This window comes from Anabrus simplex, chromosome 3 (assembly GCF_040414725.1).
Source record: "Anabrus simplex isolate iqAnaSimp1 chromosome 3, ASM4041472v1, whole genome shotgun sequence".
Taxonomy (NCBI): Eukaryota; Metazoa; Arthropoda; class Insecta; order Orthoptera; family Tettigoniidae; genus Anabrus; species Anabrus simplex.
The window spans coordinates 371,290,657-371,317,745 of NC_090267.1; the positions used below are offsets into that span (position 1 = coordinate 371,290,657).

Here is a 27,089-nt window from a genome sequence, read left to right on the forward strand (position 1 = left end):
ACCATTGTCGAAATTACGCAGGACCCATTAAACAAAGTCATAGGTGTACTTGCAAGTAAACATCATGTAGGTTGGTAATGAAATGTCGAACAGTTCTGCCATCTCCATTGTCAAGCCTTCTTTCCCCTCTTGCATGCTTCTAGCTACATCATTAACAAGTTACTCACCTAGCCCGAAAGATGAGTGGAAGGTAACTCTCACCCGCTCCTTCTACAAAGTTGAGTCTGTCTCTGTCTCTCGCTCTCTCTCTCTCTCTCTCTCTCTCTCTCTCTCTCTCTCCTTATTTTCTGCAGTCGTACCAAATTTCTTTAAGAGAGGTTATTTCTGAACCCATCTTCATTTTATGCCAGATGTTGCATCATTAATTGGTTCGTACAGTATTCATTTCTCTGTATTTACTTCAAGCCAGTCCTATATAGATTGTAGTTCTGATCAACACAGAGCATTCCTTTTATGAGTGTAGCATGGTTTTATGTGATCATTCATTATTACCTCCTTATTGCTTGTTTGTCAGCAATGTTGGTTCGGAGCATGCAGCTGTGAGCTTGCATTCGGAAGATAGTGGGTTCGAACCCCACTGTTGGCAGCCCTGAAAATAGTTTTCCGTGGTTTCTCATTTTTTGCACACCAGGCAAATGCTGGGGCTGTACCTTAATTAAGGCCATGGAAGCTTCCTTCCCACTCCTAGCCCCTTTCTATCCCATCGTCGCCATAAGACTTATCTGTGTCGGTGTGACGTAAACTAACTTGTAATAAACTAATAAAATGTCAGCAATGAATACCATACATGCATTTCAAACCTTGTACCTACATAAGAAATTATCATATGGCAGAGATGTCTTCACTTTAGGTTATAAACTGCAGGCTGTATGAATCTGAAGAAATTAGGGTGGCGGATTCACTTAGTACACACATGCACAGAAATGGTGTCCCGACATAAACAGTCAACACTGCCCCACTCCAGTACTGAACAGGAGTGAAGGAGTAGTTTTCAAGACCACTACAATATCGAAAAGGAGGGGAAGGGAGTTAACAGGTATGATAGTACTGAAGGCACAGTGTGTGCATTGCTATACATCCACCACTGTGCCCATTTCAATTACAAGAAAGTCTTGTAGTGAACTGTCTACCTGCAGCAGTGTGTTAAGTGAAGAGGTGGGGGATATCATGCTTTGTTTATATTGGGACACCATACCTGTGCATGCGTGCATATTACATGCTAAGATATTGTGATGCTGAATGAACTATTTTACTAGTGATAGTAGTAAATAATTCACTCTAACTTAAAGCATGATTCACTGCTTGAAGTTTGAAATGTAATTTTCTATATGACAACTGAATGAATTTTGAGAAGTCAATTTGATATTTGCAAGAATTATTGGAGAGCTTTCCATTTAAATTTATATTGTTAATGGGAATGGTACATAGAATCAGTGTTCTCTGGTACTTCATACTATGAAAGGTAACCAGCAAACTGTAACTTGCATTGTGCTTAATCAGCATAAGATTTTGGCTTATTGATCTTTTATATGCTTACAAGTTTAAGTAACATGAAATGAAACTTTTATATTTACTAGTGGATGAACAGCATAATACACAGTCTGTGTCAAATGTGAAGCATTTTGGCCTCAAGAGGCTACTCAGAATAGTACAATCAAGAGGCTGCTAGATTGTCGCATTCTCCCATCCTCTCAGTGCATTGCTCCCATGGAAAATTTCATTGCTTTAAATATCACTTACGCCTGACTAAAATATTTTTACTTTTTACAAACAACTGCAACAGAAATAGCCTCCCAATTTGCACAGACTATAGTTTATTATTTCTGTTGTAGTTTCATCACTGTTTGTTACTTATATATGGGAACATGCACTGAGCAGACAAGCCAAGGAGATCCCTGAAGGTGTGGAACGTAAAGACATCCACTGTCCATAGCCTTGGCAGTAAATGAAGCAGTGTAGTTAGCTCTGTGTTCAGCCATCTTTGCTGCCAGGAATTACTCTTGTATTCATTTCTGGTGTTGACTCAGTGAAGCCCAAGACCTTGTGCCTCTGTGAAAGGGGAAGTTTATGTTCCTAAATTTTTCAACTCCCTAATGGAAAATTGAATCCATGTAATGTCTGGGTGAACCAAGAATGTCTTTAGCACCTCAGCTAGGCAACTGCTACAGAGATTGTCAGCAATGTTAATTATTAATAATAATTTTATGTAGCTATTTCTAGCCGAATGCAGCCCTTGTAAGGCAGACCCTCCGATGGGGGTGGGCGACATTTGCCATGTGTAGGTAACTGTGTGTTATTGTGGTGGAGGATAGTGTTATGTGTGGTGTGTGAGTTGCAGGGATGTTGGGAACAGCACAACCACCCAGCCCCCGGGCCACTGGAATTAACCAATAAAGGTTAAAATCCCCGACCCGGCCAGGAATTGAACCCGGGACCCTCTGAACCGAAGGCCAGTACGCTGACCACTCAGCCAACGTGTCGGACATGTTAATTATTAAGTCCTGTATAGAAAGATAAGAACATTGAAGGAACATAAAAGAGGAAATACACAATGGCAGGTCATTGTGGGAATAGAAAGAAAACACAAAGGACACGACAATTTCCACATCTTCATACTGCCATCTTCAAATGGAAAAGGCTCTCTCCTCATCAACCCCTGTTCTTCTACATATATTTCTTCTTTATTACTTCCTTTCAAATCTTATTTGGCATGTCATCTATACAAACAGTTGCATTGAGTTAAATTGTTATAACAGTTATATAAATAATTCCTCAAAATAGCAACAGAACCCTTAACAGCCACCAAGACCACTGTTTTCATAAGTTGATTGTCCAGCCTGTACAGAACTGTGCAAATATGTATGTTATTGTGCTTGTAGCTCCAACCTTTAAGACCCACTACTTTTATAGATGTTATATTTTGCTTAATAATATGGAATTGTGGCTTCGTTGGTGTCACACTTCTCTTTATGAATATTCACTGGTTGAGTTTCAGAGGCCTCAGTTCTAACTGTAGAGTCAATAATAAAAACATGAGTTGAGCCTGTTGGAATTGCTATCATATCTATCCACTTGTAGGATCCATTGGGCGCAGGTCTGTGTACTTCTTCGTGTAAGACATCAGCAATCAAGGTCTGAATATTTTTAAGGACTTCACCAGTTTGCAGGCACCCAAGACATGTGCAAGTGTTTCTGTTTCACTGTGACAGTGGTGACAGTGGTTGTCATCTTGGCACGTGCGTGATAATGCTCGGACTGGATATACGTTAGCAATGACTTTGAGTGAATCTCTCCATTTGCTGCTCGATAATCCCTCAGGATTTGTTATCCGTCAGCTGGTTGTCATATGTTCCTTGAACAGTATAACTCCTTTGCCGTTATGAGGTAAAGATCACCACCTTTCATATTCTTTCAGGCTGATGCTGATGTCCTTATTGTTTCATCAGGTCATATTGATGTTATATCTGTATCTGATGTCATCAGTTGTTCATATTGAAGCACGTCATGTTTTATGGAGATGCGTTTGAATTTACTTAGATTTAAATTAATCTCTTCAAATCTGTGTATCCATCTTCATTCATATCCTTAGCAATTACCACAGTCTCATCAGCAAAACCCATTACCCCATTACAGTGATGTTAGGCAGTCCAGGTGCACTCGAATAACCAAAGCCTTCTAAATGTTATTCTGAAGGAAGTTCTTCGTGAATTTGATCAGTAGAGATGTTCTAGAGAAACAAGAAGACTGGTAAACCCTTTTTTTGCCATTCCTCATTTTCATGCCAGGTAAATGCTGGGGTTGTACCTTAATTAAGGCCATGGCTGCTACCTTCCCACTGTTTGCCCTTTCCCATCCTTGCATTGTCGTAAAACCTTCGATTTGTTAGTGTGATGTTAAACCACTAACAAAAACAGAAGATAGGGCCTTTTTCATGTGGTTTTGTCTTATGTTATCAAGTACTGTTGCATTGTCTAAGAATTCCAAAACAACAGTGTTCTTCTCAGATTTGGTTGAGGAGAATACTGATTCTAGGATAGAGGTGTTGAGTTCCACGAGAACAGATGAACCCACGTTGATATTCACAGAAATCTAACAATGTTCATACAAATTCATCAAGAACACATTCTATAATTCGTTGAAGAAGAGAACAGTCTATAAGTGTAGGTCTCCAGTTTGACAGGTCAGAGGTATCACCACTTTTGTATATCAACACAATTCTAGCTATTTTCAAACATTCTGGGACAACAGACCTTGCTAGTATGGCAGATGCAATTAATGCAATTACCAGTACCTCATAACATATATCATCTCTGACTGCTTTCATAAAAGCATGTTCTGGTCCTGGTCAACAGCAATACTCTCGACTGCTACTGTAACTTCTTGCTTGGTGACAGTTACATTTTCATTGTCGTCTAAATACACTTCAGATACATATTTAGAGCTATTCAGTATTGAAAACTAAGAAGAGAAATGGTTGTATATTTTGTTTATATCCACCTTACACATTTCATTTTTGTCATTTAATATGCCTCGCACAGCCTTCAATTTGCTGATTGTAATAAAGGTACTGGTACTGGTACTTCTCACAACGCTTGGAAGATCTTTCTGGATTAGTGGAATCTCTGTACTTCATTTGGCTGTTGAAGGCTCACGTATTGCTCTGAGCCTCATAATAGTGTACTTCAGGGTACTTAGGGCCAGGAAGTGGATGCACAGCTTTGGCCAAGAACTGGGTAAACTCAGTACTTTGCAGCAAAACATTTCACCATTGTGTTGATTTTGGAATTACGCTTTCCGTTCTTGTAAGCTGTTCTTGTACAAATTCAAGTTCTTATCCAGGGATGGGTGACAGGCTTCATCTAAAGCATTATCTATATTGCCGGGTTGTGTTGTGACAGCAAATACCGAAGAAGCTGGTTCATTTTTCCATTTACAGTAAGTTGTCTAACCACAAATGTAGGTCTGTGTTTTGAAGGATGAGCTCCACTGTGTGGACACCAACACCATCCATTGCTTTAAAATATTTGCCACAGAATTGGCATATACTTTCCTGAAGAGCTGAACTCTTAGTGAGAAAAGGGACCAATGAATTACCTTAACTATCACCCATTACACTATACTGATTGTAAGGAACTTGGATATTTCGTAACACAGACCACCATTCACATTAAAAATATATAGCTCGAAGTATCACTGGCATTCTAAGAGCTTCATAAGATCTGCTTTCATAGAAATTATTAGCATCAAATATTTAAAACATATCTTCTTTATGGTGTTAGAGAAATGAAGTCAGTTTGTTCCATTGTGACGATTTTGCACACCATTCTCTTGTTATTCACTTCTTCTTATTCTTCTTCCTGATACGTTTCTGCTTATATAGGTCGTTCAAAAGATTAATAATGTTTGTTTGTCCAACCCTTGTCCTGTTGCTCTACGGGGTCGGGTTTGAGGTGAGATGAATCTGTCGTGGTGGGTTTTTATGACCGGATGCCCTTCCTGACGTCAACCTCATCAGAGGAGTTAATGAGATGAAATGAATGACATGATATATGATAGTAGGAAGGGAGAGGGTGAAACCCGGTGCCGGCACATAGCCTACTCCTCTCGAAGAGCACCAAGGGGTCTGCTCAAAGCTTTAATGTTCCCATCTGACGGACGAATCACCATCAACAGCGTCATATGCCCTCACTCCACATGAGCATTGCGGAGAGGTTTGGAATTTAATCCAGGCTTTTGGCATGCAATCTAGTGATTAGAAATTGTATACCACCACCTCCCCTACCCTGCCGGCCAAGGTTCTGATGGTGAAATTTTTTTCGACCAACAGGCCTTGAACTGACTTACCTCGGTGTCAGACCGTTTAGACTTCAACGCCTTAACGATCATGGCCACCAGGCCACAAATTGCAAAGTGTATAGTTCCTTATCATGCCTTCAGTGTATTCTGTAGATGTTATTGTCATTGTTGAACTTCCTCAGGGCTAACTGGATTTTGACTGGAAGTTGAAGTCCAGATGCTCTTTTCCTCCTGGCATCTCATAATTTTTAACATGAAAATTTTCCCTTGTAGGCCTGGTGTTTGAAGTTATTTTTGCCATAGTAAAAAGCCAGCAGCTACTTCACTGAACTATCATATCATCTTCTCCTCTTCCTCCTCCTCTTCCTCTTCCTCTTCCTCCTTTGTACTCGGCTAGTAATAACCCATCCTGTGGTATGGGGGTAGTGTGTTTGCTTCTTACTTGGAGATCCTGGGGTTGATTCCTGACTCTTCCAAGAATTTTAATCCTAGCTTGAGGGCTGAAATGGGATTCACTCAGACTCAGTTCAGAAAGTCAAGCAATATGGCTGAGGATGTTGTCAGGCAAACTACAGGGTGTTCTAATCTCTGCCGACTGTCTGGCTAGTCAGTAAGACATCTTGGCATACCAAAGCTCGTAATGAACTGCTTCTGTCTGAATCAGCTGACTGTTCAAGGTTTTACTGGTAACCCTGGTAGAATTTCATTGGCTGTTGCCTGATCTGTTTTTAGAGTTCTCTTGTTTAGTTTAGTTCAGTGGTCAGGAAAAAGGAGCTGAATTTTCTTTAGCTAATCAGTTTAACTTTTTAGTTTAAGTGAATGATAACACAGTCTTTGAAATACATCTAGCATTTTTGTTAATGTATTAAGAATTGTTCAAGTTTATTAACAGGCTGACATCAGTTTTGTGTGTACTCAGCATGAGAACCACTGTTATCAGATATCAGTTTAATATACAAACTTTGTACACATTGCAGTCTTGTATCCCTCTATACCTTGCTTCATAATAGATTGCAGTATTATGCTAGCTCTGTTGATTGTAGATATGCAGTATAAAAAGATCTGAGACATACTTTATTCCCTCCATATATACAGCCAAAACTGGTTAGGACGTTTTTGTGGGGACTGAAAACAGAACATCATAAAGAGGGAACTTGGTAAAAAATGGAAAAACAACTATGCTGTTAAATTTAATGATAGGTTTGAATGAAAAAATTATTAGGATGAAAACAAAGAAACAAGTGTTTACAATTATAATTAGTGAAATAAATAAAGAAAAAATAATACATTGTAAGAACTCCAACATAGTAAAACATCAAGGAAAAATGTTCTTAGAAACGCGAACTATACACGTTGCTTACAGTTATGTTTGAAGTTATCATAGGAACGTCCAACTTCTGGGTGATTGTACACATTTTATGTATGGATTAGCATCCACTTTTCATCATTTGTAAACTGTCTAGCTTTCTTCTTCTCCATAACTGAATGTTCTGCAAATGACTATGCGTAAGTACAGTAGGTCTAATTTATGTACGTTGTTACACAATTCACCTAAGAACGTAAAATTAAGCACCAACACGTCAGCTGTATACGTTCGTACAGTAGGCCTAATTTACGTATGTTGTTACACAATTCACTTACGAGCGTAAAATTAAGCACCAATACATCAGGCGAGCTACTGTCACGCGATCCTAACAACCACAGGCCCACAGCAAAGATTGGCTTGGGACTGATGCTCCATGCAGCTGTAAGCTGACTCGCTACTGTACTCCGGGGCCATGAAATTAAGTTCTCTACCAAATCTTTACCCAGGTCAGTTGACGCTGGCGCATCGTGCGCACAACATGGCCGGGAACGCTGATGTAAATTTCTTTTGGCGGAAGTTACGAACGCACTAAAGAGTGGCATAAATATTCTATCCAGGTTTCTTTAGCATGTATTTAATAGGCATGCACTGGGGCTTTGAAATAATGGCATAATAACCAGAGAAATACACTAGAGAGGGACGGCTTAACCAGTTTCGACTGCATATTTTTTAATGTTGTAGATGATGACTGCATGAGGTAGTGAATGTTTGCATTGCAGAACCGTGAATTACATTATTTGGAATTGTTGCTATAGGGCAAGCAGCCTGTGTATGGGGATGGTCTGTTGGAAGATGGTAATGCTGACAGAATAGTTGGACAGTGCCAGTTCGATTTTGAACAGCAGGAGCTGGAACAACGTCTAAGGCAGCAACAGCGAGAGTCGGAAGAAGATAGTCGCTGGTTAGCGGAAGAAGAAACAAACCTGGTAAGTTCACCATCATTCAAAATGTTTGTATAGGATAATCAGGTATCTAGTGTTCGACATATGATTTTTAATATACTGAAGAAATTGTGGACTTTCTATCAGAATTACCAAGTCACTGTCTAATCTTTTTGCTGCATACAAAGTCTTCAGACATCTTATGGGGGATCTGTTTGAACTGTATAAGGTTTTCAGTTTCATAAGGGACTTCTTATGGATATGATATATTTTTGCAGCATACAGCTAACTTATCTTTTTCTTGTACAAGAACTAAAATATCAAGAATGGTTGTGATTTAGTGATTTAATTAAGTGGTGTTCTAGAAAATTAATAATTTTCAAGAAAAAAAAAGTGTGGTGATTTTTGTAGGGAAGAGACTGAAGCAGCTTGAATGTCAGATAAGAAATTCTAAAAATAGGATTGTTGGAGATTTTAGATAGATAACTGCAACCAGTAGCCAAATAATAATAATAGACAAGACTTGCACTCGATTTGCAGAAGGTACTATTCTTAGCAAAAGTTTGATAGCGAATCTATACTTTGTTTACAGACCATCGCATGGTACCTTGTTTCTTGCACAGATCACAGATGCAGTCGGGGTACGGTTTGTGATATCGCTTTTTTGAACATATTTTGAAGTTAAATCCGTGGACTATGAAGCATGTTACAAGCGGCGGCATGAGTGACAAGTGAAAGATCTAACAAACCTTTGTTATGCTAAGGGTATAAAATAAATTGAAAAATAAAAACCCCAATTCCTTTCACAATAAATGTTTCATACTAACATTATAGAGCGCATCTGTAATCTGCTGGAACGTGTTTAAAACTATTGACATTTTATTTTCAAATAACCAAGAATTATGGTTCCTGTTTATAGTGATAAATAATTAACATACATCCCATTTGATTTTCACCAATGCATTCTTGTTTAGCTCTAGCATTGCTGTACTATAATACTGTATAAGAAACATAGAGACACAGGATAGGCTGGGTATAGAGAACTTACAAATCAAAATGTGAACCATTAGACTGATGTTGTTTGGCCACGTTGGGAGGATGGAAACAATAAGAATCCGTAGAGCAATGATGGACCAGAAGGTGACTGGAACAAGACCAAAGGGGAAACCAAGGAAAAAGTGGATAACCAAAGAAGAGAAAGCAGTGAGCAGTGGCACTGCCTTCGTGATACACAGGCCGTACTGTAGCTCTGATGTCGCGCTTTGGGTAGGACTTGGAGACGATACACATCCACTTTGCTTGAATAACTCATTTAAATTACTTAAGAAACTGTCAACACCTTATATAACCAAAAACTATTCACAAATATTTGTTAGTTCTGACATACAATGCATATCCTTCCCCGTAATGTTGTATTTCTCACGTATATTCATTCGTTTCCGTGAGTACAGGCTAACACTTTGAGATATATTCTTGTGATTTCTATCCATTTTCTAGTCAACTGGAACATTCACATCATACACACTGATAGAAAACAAGCAACCAATTACCAGTACAACATACTACAAATGTAAATTATTTCTGTACCACCAATTCAGAACCTACAAGAAAGATTACGAGTAAGCTAACCTCCAACAATTACAAAACATTTACTGTCACTGTCATGAAATTCAATTATTGTTTCAAAAATGTATATTTTTAAACAGCAAATAATGCCTATACAATTATTTTCATATTTAATTTTCATGGAATAACCCTGTTCCATTGGCTGTGATATGGAATTTGAAAGGAAAAATCTCAGCAGTGTTATTTCACAATACATTTCTACCTAAAATGCATAAATTGTACTTACATTTTCAGATACACCGAATTCAAATAAGCCGTAAGTCTCAGTACATAAAAATATATCTAATGTTACCCATGTTTTTGACATAATACGAAATTTGAACTCTCCATCTGATGAGACACTCTTATTTCCCTCACGATTTAGTCTTCAGGAAATTGTTTGATACACACAACTGTGTGGTGATTCACTATTAATTTCTCCTTAGGAATAGCCTTCTTGATAACTTAACTCTTTCTTCATCAGGAGGAAACACAAATGCTGGAGTGTACTCTCCTCGTTTATAATTTGCTTTGCAGCCAGGCACACAGCAACTCTTAGCATGGTGAATTCTCTCACTGATAACTTTAATTCAATTATATACACATCATGCTTGATAATAAAACGCTGAACGCACTCACTCAATTCATTTTACACTGGGGATATAACATTACATAAATAAACTACAAAATTAAAACACGGCAGAGCGATATTCTTAACCTATAGCCTCACATGAATACATGTTCACACTAAGTTTTCTTCACTAATTGAGGACTTTTCACTTAATAATGCAGTGGATAACGATTCAGTCTGATATATATCTGAGTAAACATGTGGCCAACGTTAAACATTTCAATAAAACAGCGAAGAATTCACATGTAACTCGACTAACTCACGTGCTAAACTTCCCCCCTAACGATCAGCTGATTACTTTCCCACGCTGTACGGCCTGTACTTCATGAAGGCAGTGGCAGTGGAGAGTAGAGGTGTGAACTGGCTCAGAGTGTTCAGAGAATGATGGAAGAACAGGCAGAGGTGGTGGTCACTGGTCCATTACCCCACCAAGCAGGGAGTTGGATAGAAGATGGAGATGATATTATACACCCAGCTGTGTGCTTTCCTTTTACTCTCGACAGCTCAACGATGTTATGATAAAATAATATATAGCTTCCATCACGAGGTGTTCAAGAACAATCTTTTGCCCGTGGAAAGTGTTACCATCAAGTGTGCTATAAACAAATTTATCTGTAAATTTAAAATTTAAAAATGAGTACAAGAAGAGATAAGTAAGAAATGATTTGGACATTTTGTAGTAAACAGAAGAATGAATTTCAAAACAAACTGTGGACTTACAAATGAAAGGATGTAGAGGCTGAGGCAGAGCCAGATTATGATGGATAAACCTGGTTAACACTGGGATGTGGACTGGAGCACAATGAATGAAAAATGGTGGACAGACAGAGGTGGAGTGTAAACAAGTTTACCCTGATCTGGCTGACTCTGGATAAGGGCAATGATGATAGTGGTGGTGGTGGTGAATGGGAGGAGACTATTCATAACAAAGAGCCAAAGGTAATTATAGAAAAAATATTGATTGAAGCTTTCTGTATGAATGGGCTTAATTGATGGGACTACCTGATGTGAATGTAGGAGAAAGGTAACCTATGATGATGGTGATGATGATGATGATGATGATGATGATGATGATGATGATGATGATGAAGATAACAAAGATGAGCTTAAACCGGTAAAACTTAAGGCCACGGTCACTTCCTTTCCAGTCCTATCCCTTTCCTGTACCAAGAAAGGAAACTCCTGGAAACCTCTGTAATTGTCCTGTATAAATGATAAAATTCTGCATACATGTCACATTGACTGCTAATTGAACGGACATCTAATTTTCTAATATTTTGCTGTATAGCAACATGCAGGTAATATGTGCTTGTGGAAAATGAGAAGAGGATGATGGTAAAAGTCAGCATACATTATCCTTAAGTATTTAAAAAAATGAGAAAGCTCTACCGGACAGTCCACTGCTGTCTTACCTCCACCCTTTCGTTTTCTGGGAAAATTTGCTTACTTCACTCATCATCTGCAACGTTGCCACAGCCTTAGGATTTAAGCATTCTCAGATGTCAACCAGCAGTGGCACAGTCAAATCCAGTAACCTTGTACTCAGGATGTAAGCTCCTAACTAACTGTGCTACTTAACATGTTTTGGCTGTTGAAGTCAAGAGAAACAGAGAAATCGAGTAGGTAGTCTTCCATAGAAAGTGACTCTTTATCTGCGAGTCCTGAGCTGACTGTACAGCCTAATGTAGGAGGCATATACAGTAATTTGGTGCAATGATAAGACATTCCCAGAAAAGATAGCCAGAGGTCTTCCATTTCTTCTTGGCAGTTTGTTTTCTTTTCTATGCTGATACTTGGCAGTCGCTGTAAGTTGGCAGTTTTCTTCAAAATGCGACCTACTGTAAACAGTCATGGGCTGAGGTCACCTAATTATCTACTGTATTTCGAAGCCTAGGAGTTTGTGGTGAGTTGTTAACTTCACCATGTATGAAGTTATATCCTGAATACCTTGGCAGATGTGTTGGAGTGATTCAGTACCTGATCTGCCTGTCAATTTAGTGGGTATTGACTTTTGCTTAGCAAATGCAGGTGGAAAATGAGAAGAGGATGATGATAAAAGTCATTGATATGTGGAAGAGCTACTTTAAATGTGTGTAGTTTCCAGTGAACATTTGTCTTGTCTCAACTTGAATGGACAGAAGTATTAATTGAAGGTAATGAATTATAAGTATTCAAGTATGAAGTTTTCATGTTTCACCTAAATGTAATAAACTTGAAGTTTGTTTGTTCTAGCAAGCATTTACTTTATATTTGATATACTGTACTAACAGTATAACAACATGTATTCGATGTATAATTTGTTGTCGAGTTCTACAGATTTGTCTCCTCTTATATATTGCCTGGGTGATAAAATGTAAATTTATGTTAAAATTAATAGCTTCAGATGAGCTTCTTTAATTCCTTGGCAATGCATGCATGAATGATTATGACCTGTCATTATAGACAGATAATGTAAATATATCCATGCTATAAGAAACAGCATTTTATTAACGGTAACTATTTATAATTTAGTGTCTTTAGGATATCCAATTATGAATAAACAAATAATGCTACAATGCTCCCCCAACTGAGCTTTTGGTTCTCAGGAGCATTCTTTAAGCAATTAGAGGAAATAAAAAAGTGTGTGCCCGTGTTCTTTAGCAACTGTTTGTTAGCCATAAGTTCTTTACTGTCAGTTACGATTTGGAGGCGGAGAAGTACACAACAGTTGACATTTTAGTTCAAAACATACTTCATTTTTCCTAACCATTTCTGGGAATTTCAGCTGATTTATTAATTCCAGATGAAAACACGGATTGAGAACGCTCTCAAAACGATAGTTAATATTACAGAAACAGGTGGTTACCTTAAAAATGAGAAGAAAGAAGAGATACTAAAAGCGGTAAGTGATCTGAGAAACTGCTTTGATATATTAACTAATGTAGTGAAAGAAAAGAACAACGAAATGATCGTTTCTGAAAGCGAGGTTATGGAATACCAAAGAGAAGACGTATCAGAGGGAGAAGACAGTTTGATTCCGAGACAACTAGCGCCATCTGATGGCCACAACCAAGAACCTGTAAGTAACTCCAACTGGCAGCTACTTCCATCTAGCGGCCACACCCAAGCAGGAGAAGGTAGCTCGACCTCGGAACAAATAGCTTCATCTCCCGGCCACAACCAAGAACCTACAAACAGCAACAACAAGCAACTTTAACCATCTGACGGCGGAATGCAAAGCTCGCATTTACTTGAACGGACAACCCAGCTCATTCAGCAAAAGAAAGCCGTGAACAATGAATCTACAGATCTAGCGGATTTAAAAGAAACCGTAAGATATATGATGGACTTCATAACGAATAAAATAAATATAATTATTGAAGAAAAAGTTACGCAGACCCTGAATAGGAATGCAGTGCTTACTCACAAGGATAATGAAGTAGCGGTACTCAATAACAAAACAGACGGAAGGGATAACGATCATAACTATAGAGGAGAAACAGAATGGACAACTGTAATAAATAAAAGAAACACACAAACCATCAGAGGGACAAGGGTTCAAGAAGATGATCTACAAGCTGCTGACAAAATGGCATGGCTTTACCTAGGCAATCTGAAGGGAAACGCAACAGAAGAGAAGGTTAAGAAGTACCTAGAGAAAAATGGAATTAAAGATAATATCCATTGCGAAGAACTTCACACACGAAGTGAAAACAAGGCCTTCAAAATAGGTTTCCCTTTCAAATTCCTTGAAGATGCTGTACGACCGGAATTCTGGCCAAATAGAACAATCGTAAGAAGATTTCGTTTTCGGAGAGCAAACCGTGCTGAAGGAGGAGAACTACAATAAACATACACATATGCTCCTATGGAACATTGAAGGCATAAAAAACGCTCTGCCTCTCTTTCCAATAGAGACATTAAGCAACTACAACGCCATTATACTGACAGAAACATTCTTAACACAGGATTTCAACATTCAAGGATATTACGGAATTCATTCATTCGCTCGTCAGACCACAGGAAGACCATCAGGAGGGGTCTCCATCTTTCTCAAACCGAACTTAGGGAAAATAAAACAAATAATAAAAGAAGAAAACACAATTACCGTAAAGACCAGCCTGCTATCAATCATTGGCATGTATGTTCAACCACATATGTCAACAGAGGACACAATCGAAAGAATAACAGAGGCCTTGTCACAAACGCAAACAGATGATAGAATAATCTTCGCAGGCGACCTAAATGCAAGAATAGACAAACCAACCGTCAGAACAGAATTGATTAAAGAGGCTCTGGAAGAAGCCGGCTATGTCCTTGTTAACAGTCCCTACATGAAAACGTACATAGCCTCAAATGGAAGCAGCGCCATAGATTTAGTCTTTTACAGAGGTGCAGACATTAAAATATTCAGTCAAAAAGCATTATGGACTTCAGCCATAGCTCCGATTAGGAAACATATACCAATCTCGACAGTCTTTGAAATTACTCATAAAGATCAATTGCCAATACAACCAAGTAAGAAAATATCCAGGAAATTAGATCCAGAGAAACTAAGACATATCGGTGATGAGATAGATAAAGCAAGGCTATTAGTTCAACGACATGAACTAACTGAAGCAGTGGAAAAGTGTGCAAGAACCCTTCAGTCATGCCAAACTCACACGAAAGTAAGGAGATCACAACCATGGTTCAATAAAGACTGTTACAATGAACGGAAAAAGACCCTCCTGGCACTACATCGAGCGAAGAACACATCGAACCCGAGTCACCTGGCCCAATATGCCAAACAAAGAAGGAAATATAAATCACTAATCAAGAAAACAAGAACGGAGTACATTGAGGAAGACTCCAGGAGACGTGCAGCAAACGCCCAAAATGACCCGTTCCTAGTGCTTAGGAAACCAAAAACTTCAGTAACAAATAATATCTCAATGGAGTCATGGGAAAACCATTTCAAAAGCATTCTCAACCTCCAACACCGATCAACAGCTTTTGAATTAACTCCAGTAACAATGACGGGAAATCACATCCCCATAACGAGGCAGGAAATGTATAATACAATAACAGCAGCAAAAAATGGAAAGGCCCCCGGCCCAGACAGCATTTGCACAGAACACCTGAAAGACTCTCTACCTGTCATGCTAGACTACTGGGTAGAACTATTCAACACATGCATGCACACTGGGGAAATTCCAGAGCAATGGAGATTGTCAACAATCAAAATGATATTTAAGAAAGGAGAAATTGACAATCCTGATTCATATCGAGGTATAGCCCTCGAAAATACATCATTCAAAATCTTCATGAAAATCTTAACAATCAGGCTTGCAGAAGAAATAGACTCCCAGATACCAGAAAATCAATTCGGCTTCCGAAAGGGAAGAAGCACACTACATGCTGTAAAATATCTAATAGAACAGGTCCAAGATACATTGAGGCATCCAGGAAAGAAATATTTTGTAGTCTTCGTAGACTATCGTAAGGCTTTTGACCTTGTTGATTGAGCAACACTCATCCGGAAACTCAATTACCTAATAGGAGCTACACATCCGATAGCAATCATAATCTCGAATATCCTCAAATATAACTATGTCCAAATATCAGACAACATAACCCTATCCAAAAACGTAACCCAAACAAACGGAGTCCTACAAGGTGACCCAATCAGCCCAATTTTATTCAACATCATGACAGCAGACATCACAGAAATAATCACAGATACCTCAGCATTGCTTATACTTTACGCAGATGATATGGCAATAGGCTCAGAAAACATAGAAGAGCTCCAAGAGGTCCTCAATAGGCTCACATCATGGGCAGAAAGAAACGGTTTGCAAATAAACCACAACAAAACTAAACAAATGACCTTTAGGAAAGGAGGAAAACATGCACCTAAAAATACAATAACCATGCACAACAAACCTCTGGAAGTAGTGCCGAAATTCAAGTACCTTGGAGTCACCCTCCAAACTACTCTAACATCCTACAATATCCACGTCAAAGAAAGAGCAGCCGCAGCAATAAAAGCCATCTACAACATTCAACAACCTCAACAAATATCATTGGGTACAGCAATGCTACTGTTCAGGACAGCCATATCACCAATAGCAACCTATGGGATTAGCATCACCTGGGAAAAACTCACACTCAGCGACCTGATGACAATAGAAAAAGTCAAGGCCCGATATCTCAAGAGAATACTAGGCATTGGGAAGTCAGCCCCTTCAAGGTTAACGTATGTTCTAACCAAGGAGGACTATTTCATTGACGATATCAAAACACAGTTTTGTCTACCAAACACCAAGCCCTACGAGAATGCGCGCCAAAATTTAAACGAGAAAAGGAATGCTATTTGGTCCGACTTCTATTCCACGGACGCTATAATGACGGAAGAATGGAAGCAAGCAAATTACGAGCTACGGCACGTAATTACACGTTACGCCACTCATGGATTTCACCACAGATTCTGCCAAACCAAAAACTTCCACCAGCCGAACGAAGACTGTATATGTAACCTGTGCAACGATCATTGTGAAAGATACCATGCACAAAACTGCAAAATGAGGACAACCTCAATAATAAGAATGGCATTAACATAGTTGACCATCTGTACAAAAACTGTTTTTGCACATTGTGCGCTTTTCATTTAATAATAATAATAATTAATTGGAAAAAAATAGCACCCTTAGAAAATATTTCTGCTGACCATGCCACTGTTTAGTCATTTCAGAAACAAACCCAAAGCATAATGAATAGTAAGGCTTCACAGATGATCAGTTGTATAAATTTCATGAAACTAGCCTAAATTACAAAACACTATAATTAGAAAATTTACAGTACCAGGAGATAAGAAATACTACTACTACTACTACTACTACTACTACTACTACTACTACTACTACTACAACTAAAAGGAAATTTTGTTACCAGCACAAGAATTTTTAACAGAGGAATATGTGCCTCTAAAATCCATTACTGTTATCCATAATGCACCTTTACTTTGTATGGAGGAAGAACTGCAAAATGCTCATCCCCTAACATTGCCAGTTCAGTTCAGCCTGTGGATTAGTGTGCTTGAGTTTCTGAAAAAGGTATACCATCAATGTTTACTGCAGAACATGCAGCAGTAGAAAAGAATAAGAGTATCTTAATTTTTGAAAAAAGTTGCTATTGAAAGATGTCATTTATAAAATTTCTGAGACTTGGAATGAAGTAAAGACAAAACTAATGACTGAATCAGTGCCACCTTCCCCCTTTTATGTAGGGTCACTGGAGTACCCAGGCTCAATTTAGAACAGGGGCAGTGACATATGCTCGAATCAAGATGTGGGCTACCACTAGACTTAGATTCCCCCTTTTTGATAGCTGGTTTAGTGAACATCAAGCCACAAGTGTTTTGAGGTGCAGCCAATAGCCACTGGAGTAGCCTGCTATGTTGTCAACGCTGTTTCACAAGCTACTACCCTGGTCTCTGCCACTGCCAATACCACTAGCCAACATGATTTTCCGATAAAAAAGAAAATATGTAATTCTTATGGAAATCGCTGCCCTGATTTCGAAAATGATGCTATTTTTTTTTTTTTCCCTATCACATCTAGTTTTGATGCAATTTGGTGTGTTAGTATCTGCATGAATTCGTAAGATGTAATGTTGAGAGATGTTATCGCGGAACTTTTTCTTAGAATACAGTTATGCGATTTGATTTGTTAGTGTTTGCATTTTATTATAGGTTTATTGCTGTCTAAATTTTCATTTTGTAGTTGTGGGTTTCCTGGTAAATTCATAACAAACTCCCCCAGATACGCAATAGACCATGAGGCATGTAGGATTGAAGATAAGACACTTGAGCATTTGTCATTCATCTTAGACCACTTGAATAAACAGACGTGTTAAAAGCCCCAGCCCTTATGCAGTGTTTATGATGGACTGATAAAGCAGTTCCCTTTCAAAGATAACATTCTCAAAGTATTATACTCACGAAGATGAACTTGTATTTTGTACGGATGTTTCAAATCTTCTACATCAATTGGGAGGGAAAGAGTATGATCCTAGTAACTGGTGTGTTTTTATTGACTCTTTGCTTCATAATACAAAAGTTCTGGCACCCGTACCACTTGCACACTACACAAAAATGTCTGAAACATACGAGACCGTAAAGTTGGTGCTTGAAAAGATTAAATATCACGAGCATGGGTGGCAAATTTGCGGTGATTTGAAGATCATTGGATTGTTGCTGGGACAACAAAAAGGCTATACAAAATTTCCCTGTTTCCTACGCGAATGGGATAACAGGGCACAGCCGAAACCAAATAGGCGCTTTATGCTTCAGTTTCACGAATTTCAATATACATTAAAAATATAATACGAACTATCTACTTGCTTACAAAGCAGAATTTATGTGTACATAATGAATGCAAAATATGATTACGTTCCGCGAGCTGAAATTTACATTAATATATCAAATATAATCAATACTAAGTATCAACAATTTTACGTAAGAACAAAATAACATTATGTAAAATTGCCACTAAACCAGACGTGATACGCCAAAACTAATCTTTTTCTCAAATTTTGTATTAGAAATTCATAAAGCCCTGTTTTCATTTTTACCGCACAATTTTTTTTTTTATTTTTTTTTTTTTTTATTGCAGGCTAGTGTACTCAATACTTGAATAGTGGAGATTATAGCCTAGGGTTTAAGAAATTAAAGTCTGGCTTTGTGGCTAAATGGATTGCCTTTGGTCCAAAGGCCCCATTTAAATTCTCAAAATCAACCTCCTCGTATTCTCAGTTCCCCTTGCTTGGAGACTGGGTGTTTATGTCGTCTTCACCATTCATTTCTTCCTCATTAGATCACCACCAAAGCCTTTCCAGAGGCCATGCACCATTATTATTTTTAATCATCATCATTTTTCATTTTCCCTTGTCCAGCTCCTGCCAGGTCAGGGTGTTGTTGTTTCCTCTCCATCGTTGCCTCTCCTTTTACCACTCCTCTTCAGTAATTGTTTTCCAGTCCAGTCTTCTACTGTTCTTGATAGAGTCTATCCATCTTGCTCTGGGCCTTCCTTTTTCCCTCTATTATTATTATTATTATTATTATTATTATTATTATTATTATTATTATTATTATTATTATTATTATTATTATTATTATTATTATTATTATTATTATTATTATTATTATTATTATTATTATTATTATTATTATTATTATTATTATTATTATTATTATTATTATTATTATTATTATTATTATTATTATTATTATTATTATTATTATTATTATTATTATTATTATTATTATTATTATTATTATTATTATTATTATTATTATTATTATTATTATTATTATTATTATTATTTATTATTTATTATTATTATTATTATTATTATTATTATTATTATTATTATCATCATCATCTGGAATTTTACAGCATTACCAGTGGACATACCCATTGTTCACTAGTTTATTACCTTCCTCAGTAGATCACAGGTTTGATTCCAAACAACAAAAGGGAACACTGCAGGGTCGTCCTGCATGGATGTAGAGGTAGATGGAAGTGAACTATCAGCACTCTGTTATTTATGTAATTAAGTCAGAAGAGTGAAGTGAGGAAGTTCAGTATATATGATGAGGAACGCATGGTTTGTAGAATCAAACCATGTGTCAGGACACCACTGATCTATCGAGGAAGCTAATAAACCAGTGATCAGTGGGTACATCTGCTGGTCAATGAGGAATGCATGGTTGCGTAGAATCAAACCATGTGTCAGACACCACTGATCTGACAAGGAAGCTAATAAACCAGTGAAAAACGGGTACATCTGCTGGTAATGCTGTAAAATTCTTCATGTTCATTTGATGATGATGATGCTGATGCTGATGCTGCTGCTGCTGGTAATGATAATGCATGGCATCTGGCAATGCTTGGCGGTGACCTAATGAAGATAAAATGAATGGCGAAGATGTCATAAGCGCCCAGTCCCGAGCCAGGGGAATTAAGAGGATGTTGATTCTGAGGAAGAGATGAGGTAGGCTTACCGCTTTAACTATCAGGAATTAATCTTCATACTTCAGTTGCAAGAATGGTTTATCCAGTAACTGTTTTATTACACACGATTCAGCCCTGAAACAAAAGTAACACCACACAGTCACTGTCACATTTACATTGTAATTTCAAATAAGCTAAAATTGTTCTTTGAGCAGTAATTCTTCTTCTTCTTCTTCTTCTTCTTCTTCTTCTTCTTCTTCTTCTTCTTCTTCTTCTTCTTCTTCTTCTTCTTCTTCTTCTTCTTCTTCTTCTTCTTCTTCTTCTTCTTCAAGGTGCCTCTAATATTAGTTCCTAATTAGCATCAACCTCTAAGATCTTTTGCTACCATGTTTTTCCTTCATTCCCACCTAGATATACCTGCTCCCTTCACAAAGCTGCAGGTTGTTCTTATTGGGTCTTCTTGGATTTTTCCTCTCTCTTCACCTGGTGGTCCTAGAGTGGAAAGTTGATTCTACCCAGTGCCTCACATTCGAAAAGTATGTGTTCAGCTGATTCCTCTGCTTCATTGCATTTCCTACATGTCTCTCATTACTTCAATTCTATGTAGGTGGTTTTTAGATGGCAGTGTCCTGTCAACAGTCCTACTATCCATCTTATATTTTCTCTGCTGAGTTTCAACAGTTCTTTAGTATGCTTCTTGTTTGGTCCTTTTATCAGTTCCCTTTCAAGCCTGCATCCTGGAATATTTTTCCTGTTTTCCATTTGTTTCTTTTGTACTCATTTTCCTATGTAATATTGGGCTTGCCCATAGGAAATCCCGCATACAGGTTCTAGTTGATATAGATGTCGATTCCCGTAGGGAATCTGAAATATTTGTTCCGAATGAGTAAATTTATAATACCAATATAAATGATCAGTTATTGGACATTATAAATTTTCCAGCTAACTCATTCCTGGTTGCCAGCGTTTCACCCCCGTGTGCTAGGCTGGGCTCATCAGTTGGTACCTAGCACACCTACCAAGACGCTGACTAGTGCATACCATGGAGCCCACTGCGTAGGCTAATTGTAGCCACCGGCAGTGCCAATGCACTATGAGAAACTTTGTCTCATTACCAAAAATTGATGCCTGCTTGGCTATCAGATGATATAGATGTTGATTCCCGTAGGGAATCTGAAATATTTGTTCCGAATGAGTAAATTTATAATACCAATATAAATGATCAGTTATTGGACATTATAAATTTTCCAGCTAACTCATTTCTGGTTGCCAGCGTTTCGCCCCCGTGTGCTAGGCTGGGCTCATCAGTTGGTACCTAGCACACCTACCAAGACGCTGACTAGTGCATACCGTGGAGGCCACTGCGTAGGCTAATTGTAGCCACCGGCAGTGCCAATGCACTATGAGAAACTTTGTCTCATTACCAAAAATTGATGCCTGCTTGGCTATCAGATGATATAGATGTTGATTCCCGTAGGGAATCTGAAATATTTGTTCCGAATGAGTAAATTTATAATACCAATATAAATGATCGGTTATTGGACATTATAAATTTTCCAGCTAACTCATTTCTGGTTGCCAGCGTTTCGCCCCCGTGTGCTAGGCTGGGCTCATCAGTTGGTACCTAGCACACCTACCAAGACGCTGACTAGTGCATACCGTGGAGGCCACTGCGTAGGCTAATTGTAGCCACCGGCAGTGCCAATGCACTATGAGAAACTTTGTCTCATTACCAAAAATTGATGCCTGCTTGGCTATCAGATGATATAGATGTTGATTCCCGTAGGGAATCTGAAATATTTGTTCCGAATGAGTAAATTTATAATACCAACATAAATGATCCGTTATTGGACATTATAAATTTTCCAGCTAACTCATTCCGGGTTGCCAGCGTTTCGCCCCCGTGTGCTAGGCTGGGCTCATCAGTTGGTACCTAGCACACCTACCAAGACGCTGACTAGTGCATACCGTGGAGCCCACTGCGTAGGCTAATTGTAGCCACCGGCAGTGCCAATGCACTATGAGAAACTTTGTCTCATTACCAAAAATTGATGCCTGCTTGGCTATCAGATGATATAGATGTTGATTCCCGTAGGGAATCTGAAATATTTGTTCCGAATGAGTAAATTTATAATACCAATATAAATGATCCGTTATTGGACATTATAAATTTTCCAGCTAACTCATTCCTGGTTGCCAGCGTTTCGCCCCCGTGTGCTAGGCTGGGCTCATCAGTTGGTACCTAGCACACCTACCAAGACGCTGACTAGTGCATACCGTGGAGCCCACTGCGTAGGCTAATTGTAGCCACCGGCAGTGCCAATGCACTATGAGAAACTTTGTCTCATTACCAAAAATTGATGCCTGCTTGGCTATCAGATGATATAGATGTTGATTCCCGTAGGGAATCTGAAATATTTGTTCCGAATGAGTAAATTTATAATACCAATATAAATGATCCGTTATTGGACATTATAAATTTTCCAGCTAACTCATTCCTGGTTGCCAGCGTTTCGCCCCCGTGTGCTAGGCTGGGCTCATCAGTTGGTACCTAGCACACCTACCAAGACGCTGACTAGTGCATACCGTGGAGCCCACTGCGTAGGCTAATTGTAGCCACCGGCAGTGCCAATGCACTATGAGAAACTTTGTCTCATTACCAAAAATTGATGCCTGCTTGGCTATCAGATGATATAGATGTTGATTCCCGTAGGGAATCTGAAATATTTGTTCCGAATGAGTAAATTTATAATACCAATATAAATGATCCGTTATTGGACATTATAAATTTTCCAGCTAACTCATTCCTGGTTGCCAGCGTTTCGCCCCAGTGTGCTAGGCTGGGCTCATCAGTTGGTACCTAGCACACGGGGGCGAAACGCTGGCAACCAGGAATGAGTTAGCTGGAAAATTTATAATGTCCAATAACGGATCATTTATATTGGTATTATAAATTTACTCATTCGGAACAAATATTTCAGATTCCCTACGGGAATCAACATCTATATCATCTGATAGCCAAGCAGGCATCAATTTTTGGTAATGAGACAAAGTTTCTCATAGTGCATTGGCACTGCCGGTGGCTACAATTAGCCTACGCAGTGGGCTCCACGGTATGCACTAGTCAGCGTCTTGGTAGGTGTGCTAGGTACCAACTGATGAGCCCAGCCTAGCACACGGGGGCGAAACGCTGGCAACCAGGAATGAGTTAGCTGGAAAATTTATAATGTCCAATAACGGATCATTTATATTGGTATTACAGGTTCTAGGCCTACAAAATGTGTTTCTGCGCCTTTCCCGGCCAGTTTATCTGCCTTTTCATTTCCTTCTATACCTACGTGCCCTGGTACCCATATTATTTTGACAATGTTGTACTTTGAGAGCTTCAGGAGAAGCGAGTGGCAATATCGGACAATTCTGGATATTATCCAGACTGCCTCTAGTGCCTTAATGGCCGCTTGGCTGTCTTTACAAATGAAAGTGTTCTTATTCCTATTATTCATTTTCAGATTTTCTTCAAGACGTTGTGATAGCTATCATTTCAGCTTGAAAGACTGTAGTGTGTTTGCCTAGGCTCATCTGGATTGATCTCTTAGGTCTTCCCCCGTTGAAAGTTGTACTTTGGTATAATATGATCAGAAGGCATATGTAGAACTTCCTCTGTTATTACTCTGTGTATTTTACAGTGTCCAAGACTGGCTCTTTGTGCATTCCAGCACTCTGATTGTGCCAATCTATATGAACTCATTCTAGCCTGTCCTTTTATGAAATTGCATAGTGATGGGAGGTCTAGTAAAGTATTCAAGGCTTCTGTCAACATAGTTCTCGTAGCCCCAGTTATGACTATGCATGCCATTCTCTGTAGGCTATCCAGTCTAGTGCCAACTTTTCAGTGACTTACTTTCTGCCACCAGATGATTGCAGCATAGGGCATCAACGGTCTAATGATCATTATGTACATCCACATTACCATTGATGGTCTTAGGCCCCATGTCTTCCCGACGGCTCTTTTACAGTTAAGTAGATAAATTTCATAATTCGTCCATATTGATCCAAGATTACAATTTATTAAAATTCGTATCCACCTTATTCAATACATTAAAATGTAGTTAAGATGAAATTACAACATATATTTTATCAGAACTAGTCTCAACGCCTTATTTTGCATCATCATCAGCTGAAATACATTCTAGGAAATATTTGGCAATCATATAAGTTTATCTACGTCTCATAAAACAAATTTTAAAAACATATTGATGATTTAAAAACATGTTGTAATTAAACTATTTCCAAGTCCATATTATCTAAGACTTGCAAGTATTAAACTTTGAATTGGTAAAATGCGATGTAAGATAGTTTATATTATCATGGATTTAACAAAAACAACCACTGAAAACACAATCTTCTTAAAAAACATTAGCTCTATCTGACACTTTATAAAAAAAAAAAATTCATGTAGAACCGTATTAAAACTAATTCAATAAAATCTTCAAGCTGTTATATTGTAGCAATCGTAGTGAGGTGGAAAAAGAGAAGCCGGTGCTTTAAGATGTTAACAATTATCTCATTCCCAGTTCAATGCTGACCTGAAATAATAGGAAACTGGTAAGCTATCGCTTAACCGAGAACGTAAAATTTACGTCTTATAACATAAACATTTATGTGACTCACCTCATATGATCGCTGTCCTTGTGAAGCACCGAGTAGCTAAGCGAGCCTTGTTGTGTTAGCAATCAAGTGTCCAAGGTTAGTTTGGGTCAAAGAGGGGAACTAGGGGAACTAGGGGAAGAAGGAAGGAGCAAATGAGGGGCAGCAACCTGTTCGAGCTCCGGAGGGCGTGATCGTGAAAGGTAGCATGTAAAGCTATTGCGCATAATATGAAATACTGTCCTATTGTCCGGTATATGTACATTTTTAAAAAACTCAACAAGAAAATCAAAAAGAATATTTGATTTTTCAGAAATTTCATTTAAATTAAAATTTGGATTAAAATACTGATCCAAGTGTATATAACAGCCCTCCGTAACATCCAGCAAACTACCTTTCCCTAAGCTCTACAAAATTTCAGTGTCCTGTTCTATGGATGAAATTTATGTTTTAGATCATGTACATGTTGGCCAACCGCTGAAAATCTGTTATATTTTATTGCATTAATATGTTCAGTGTATCTAATTTTAAAACTTCGTCCTGTTTGGCATAGATATGTGCAACTACAGTCATTGCATTTAAATCTATATACTCCCGATTTGGTATAAGGGTTCGATCTATTAACTGAAGTTGCATTGTGCAATACAACTGTATTATTATTATCAGTACGAAATTAAACCTTCATGTTATGTTTCTTGAAAATATTAGTAAACTTATAAATATCCTTGTTATAAGTAAAAGTTGTGAATGACTTTTTTCAAGAAACATAACATGAAGGTTTCATTTCGTACTGATAATAATAATACAGTTGTATTGCACAATGCAACTTCAGTTAATAGATCGAACCCTTATACCAAATCGGTAGTATATAGATTTAAATGCATGACTGTAGTTGCACATATCTAGGCCAAACAGGACGAAGTTTTAAAATTCGATACACTGAACATATTAATGCAATAAAATATAACAGATTTTCAGCGGTTGGCCAACATGAACATGATCTAAAACATAAATTCACATCCATAGAACAGGACATTGAGATTTTGTAGAGCTTAGGGAAAGGTAGTTTGCTGCATGTTACGGAGGGCTGTTATATACACTTGGATCAGTATTTTAATCCAAACTTTAATTTAAATGAAATTTCTGAAAAATCAAATATTCTTTTTGATTTTCTTGTTGAGTTTTTAAAAATGTACATATACCGGACAATAGGACAGTATTTCATATTATGCGCAATAGCTTTACATGCTACCTTTCACAATCACGCCCTCCGGAGCTCCAACAGGTTGCTGCCCCTCATTTGCTCCTTCCTTCTTCCCCTAGTTCCCCTAGTTCCCCTCTTTGACCCAAACTAACCTTGGACACTTAATTGCTAACACAACAAGGCTCGCTTAGCTACTCGGTGCTTCGCAATGACAGCGATCATATGAGGTGAGTCACATAAATGTTTATGTTATAAGACGTAAATTTTACGTTCTCGGTTAAGCGATAGCTTACCAGTTTCCTATTATTTCAGGTCCGCATTGAACTGGGAATGAGATAATTGTTAACATCTTAAAGCACCGGCTTCTCTTTTTCCACCTCACTACGATTGCTACAATATAACAGCTTGAAGATTGTATTGAATTAGTTTTAATACGGTTCTACATGAATTTTTTTTTTATAAAGTGTCAAACAGAGCTAATGTTTTTTAAAAAGATTGTTTTTTCAGTAGTTGTTTTTGTTAAACCCACGATAATATAAACTATCTTACATCGGATTTTATCAATTCAAAGTTTAATACTTGCAAGTCTTAGATAATATGGACTTGAGTTTAATTACAACATGTTTTTAAATCATCAATATGTTTTCAAAATTTGTTTTATGTGACGTAGATAAACTTATATGATTGCCAAATATTTCCTAGAATGTATTTCAGCTGATGATGATGCAAAATAAGGCGTTGAAACTAGTTCTGATAAAATATATGTTGTAATTTCATCTGGGTTAAACAGTAATACTACTCAAATACACAAATAATTTTCAACTATAAAGGATCCTTAAGATGTCCTGCACATAAAACAACAAACATGTGATACCATTGTACATGGGCTATCATGTCATTTTGGAGAACTTTGAGCCTTTAAGCTCTCTCTCCCTCATTAGGCAGTGGCAAACTGACAGGAGCAAAGTTTAGCACACCTATCTCC

At 38.0% G+C, this 27,089-nt stretch overlaps 1 protein-coding gene across 8 annotated transcripts in view; it reads left to right on the plus strand.

The window, feature by feature from the left end:
* Positions 1–27,089, plus strand: part of Fak (protein tyrosine kinase 2 Fak) — a 795,737-nt gene that overhangs the window by 717,878 nt on the left and 50,770 nt on the right. For all 8 annotated transcript variants that reach the window (XM_067143295.2, XM_068226723.1, XM_067143301.2 and 5 more), the window contains one exon: positions 7,918–8,088. In XM_067143295.2, the coding sequence (XP_066999396.2) occupies positions 7,918–8,088 (171 nt within the window). The remainder of the gene's footprint in view (positions 1–7,917; positions 8,089–27,089) is intronic.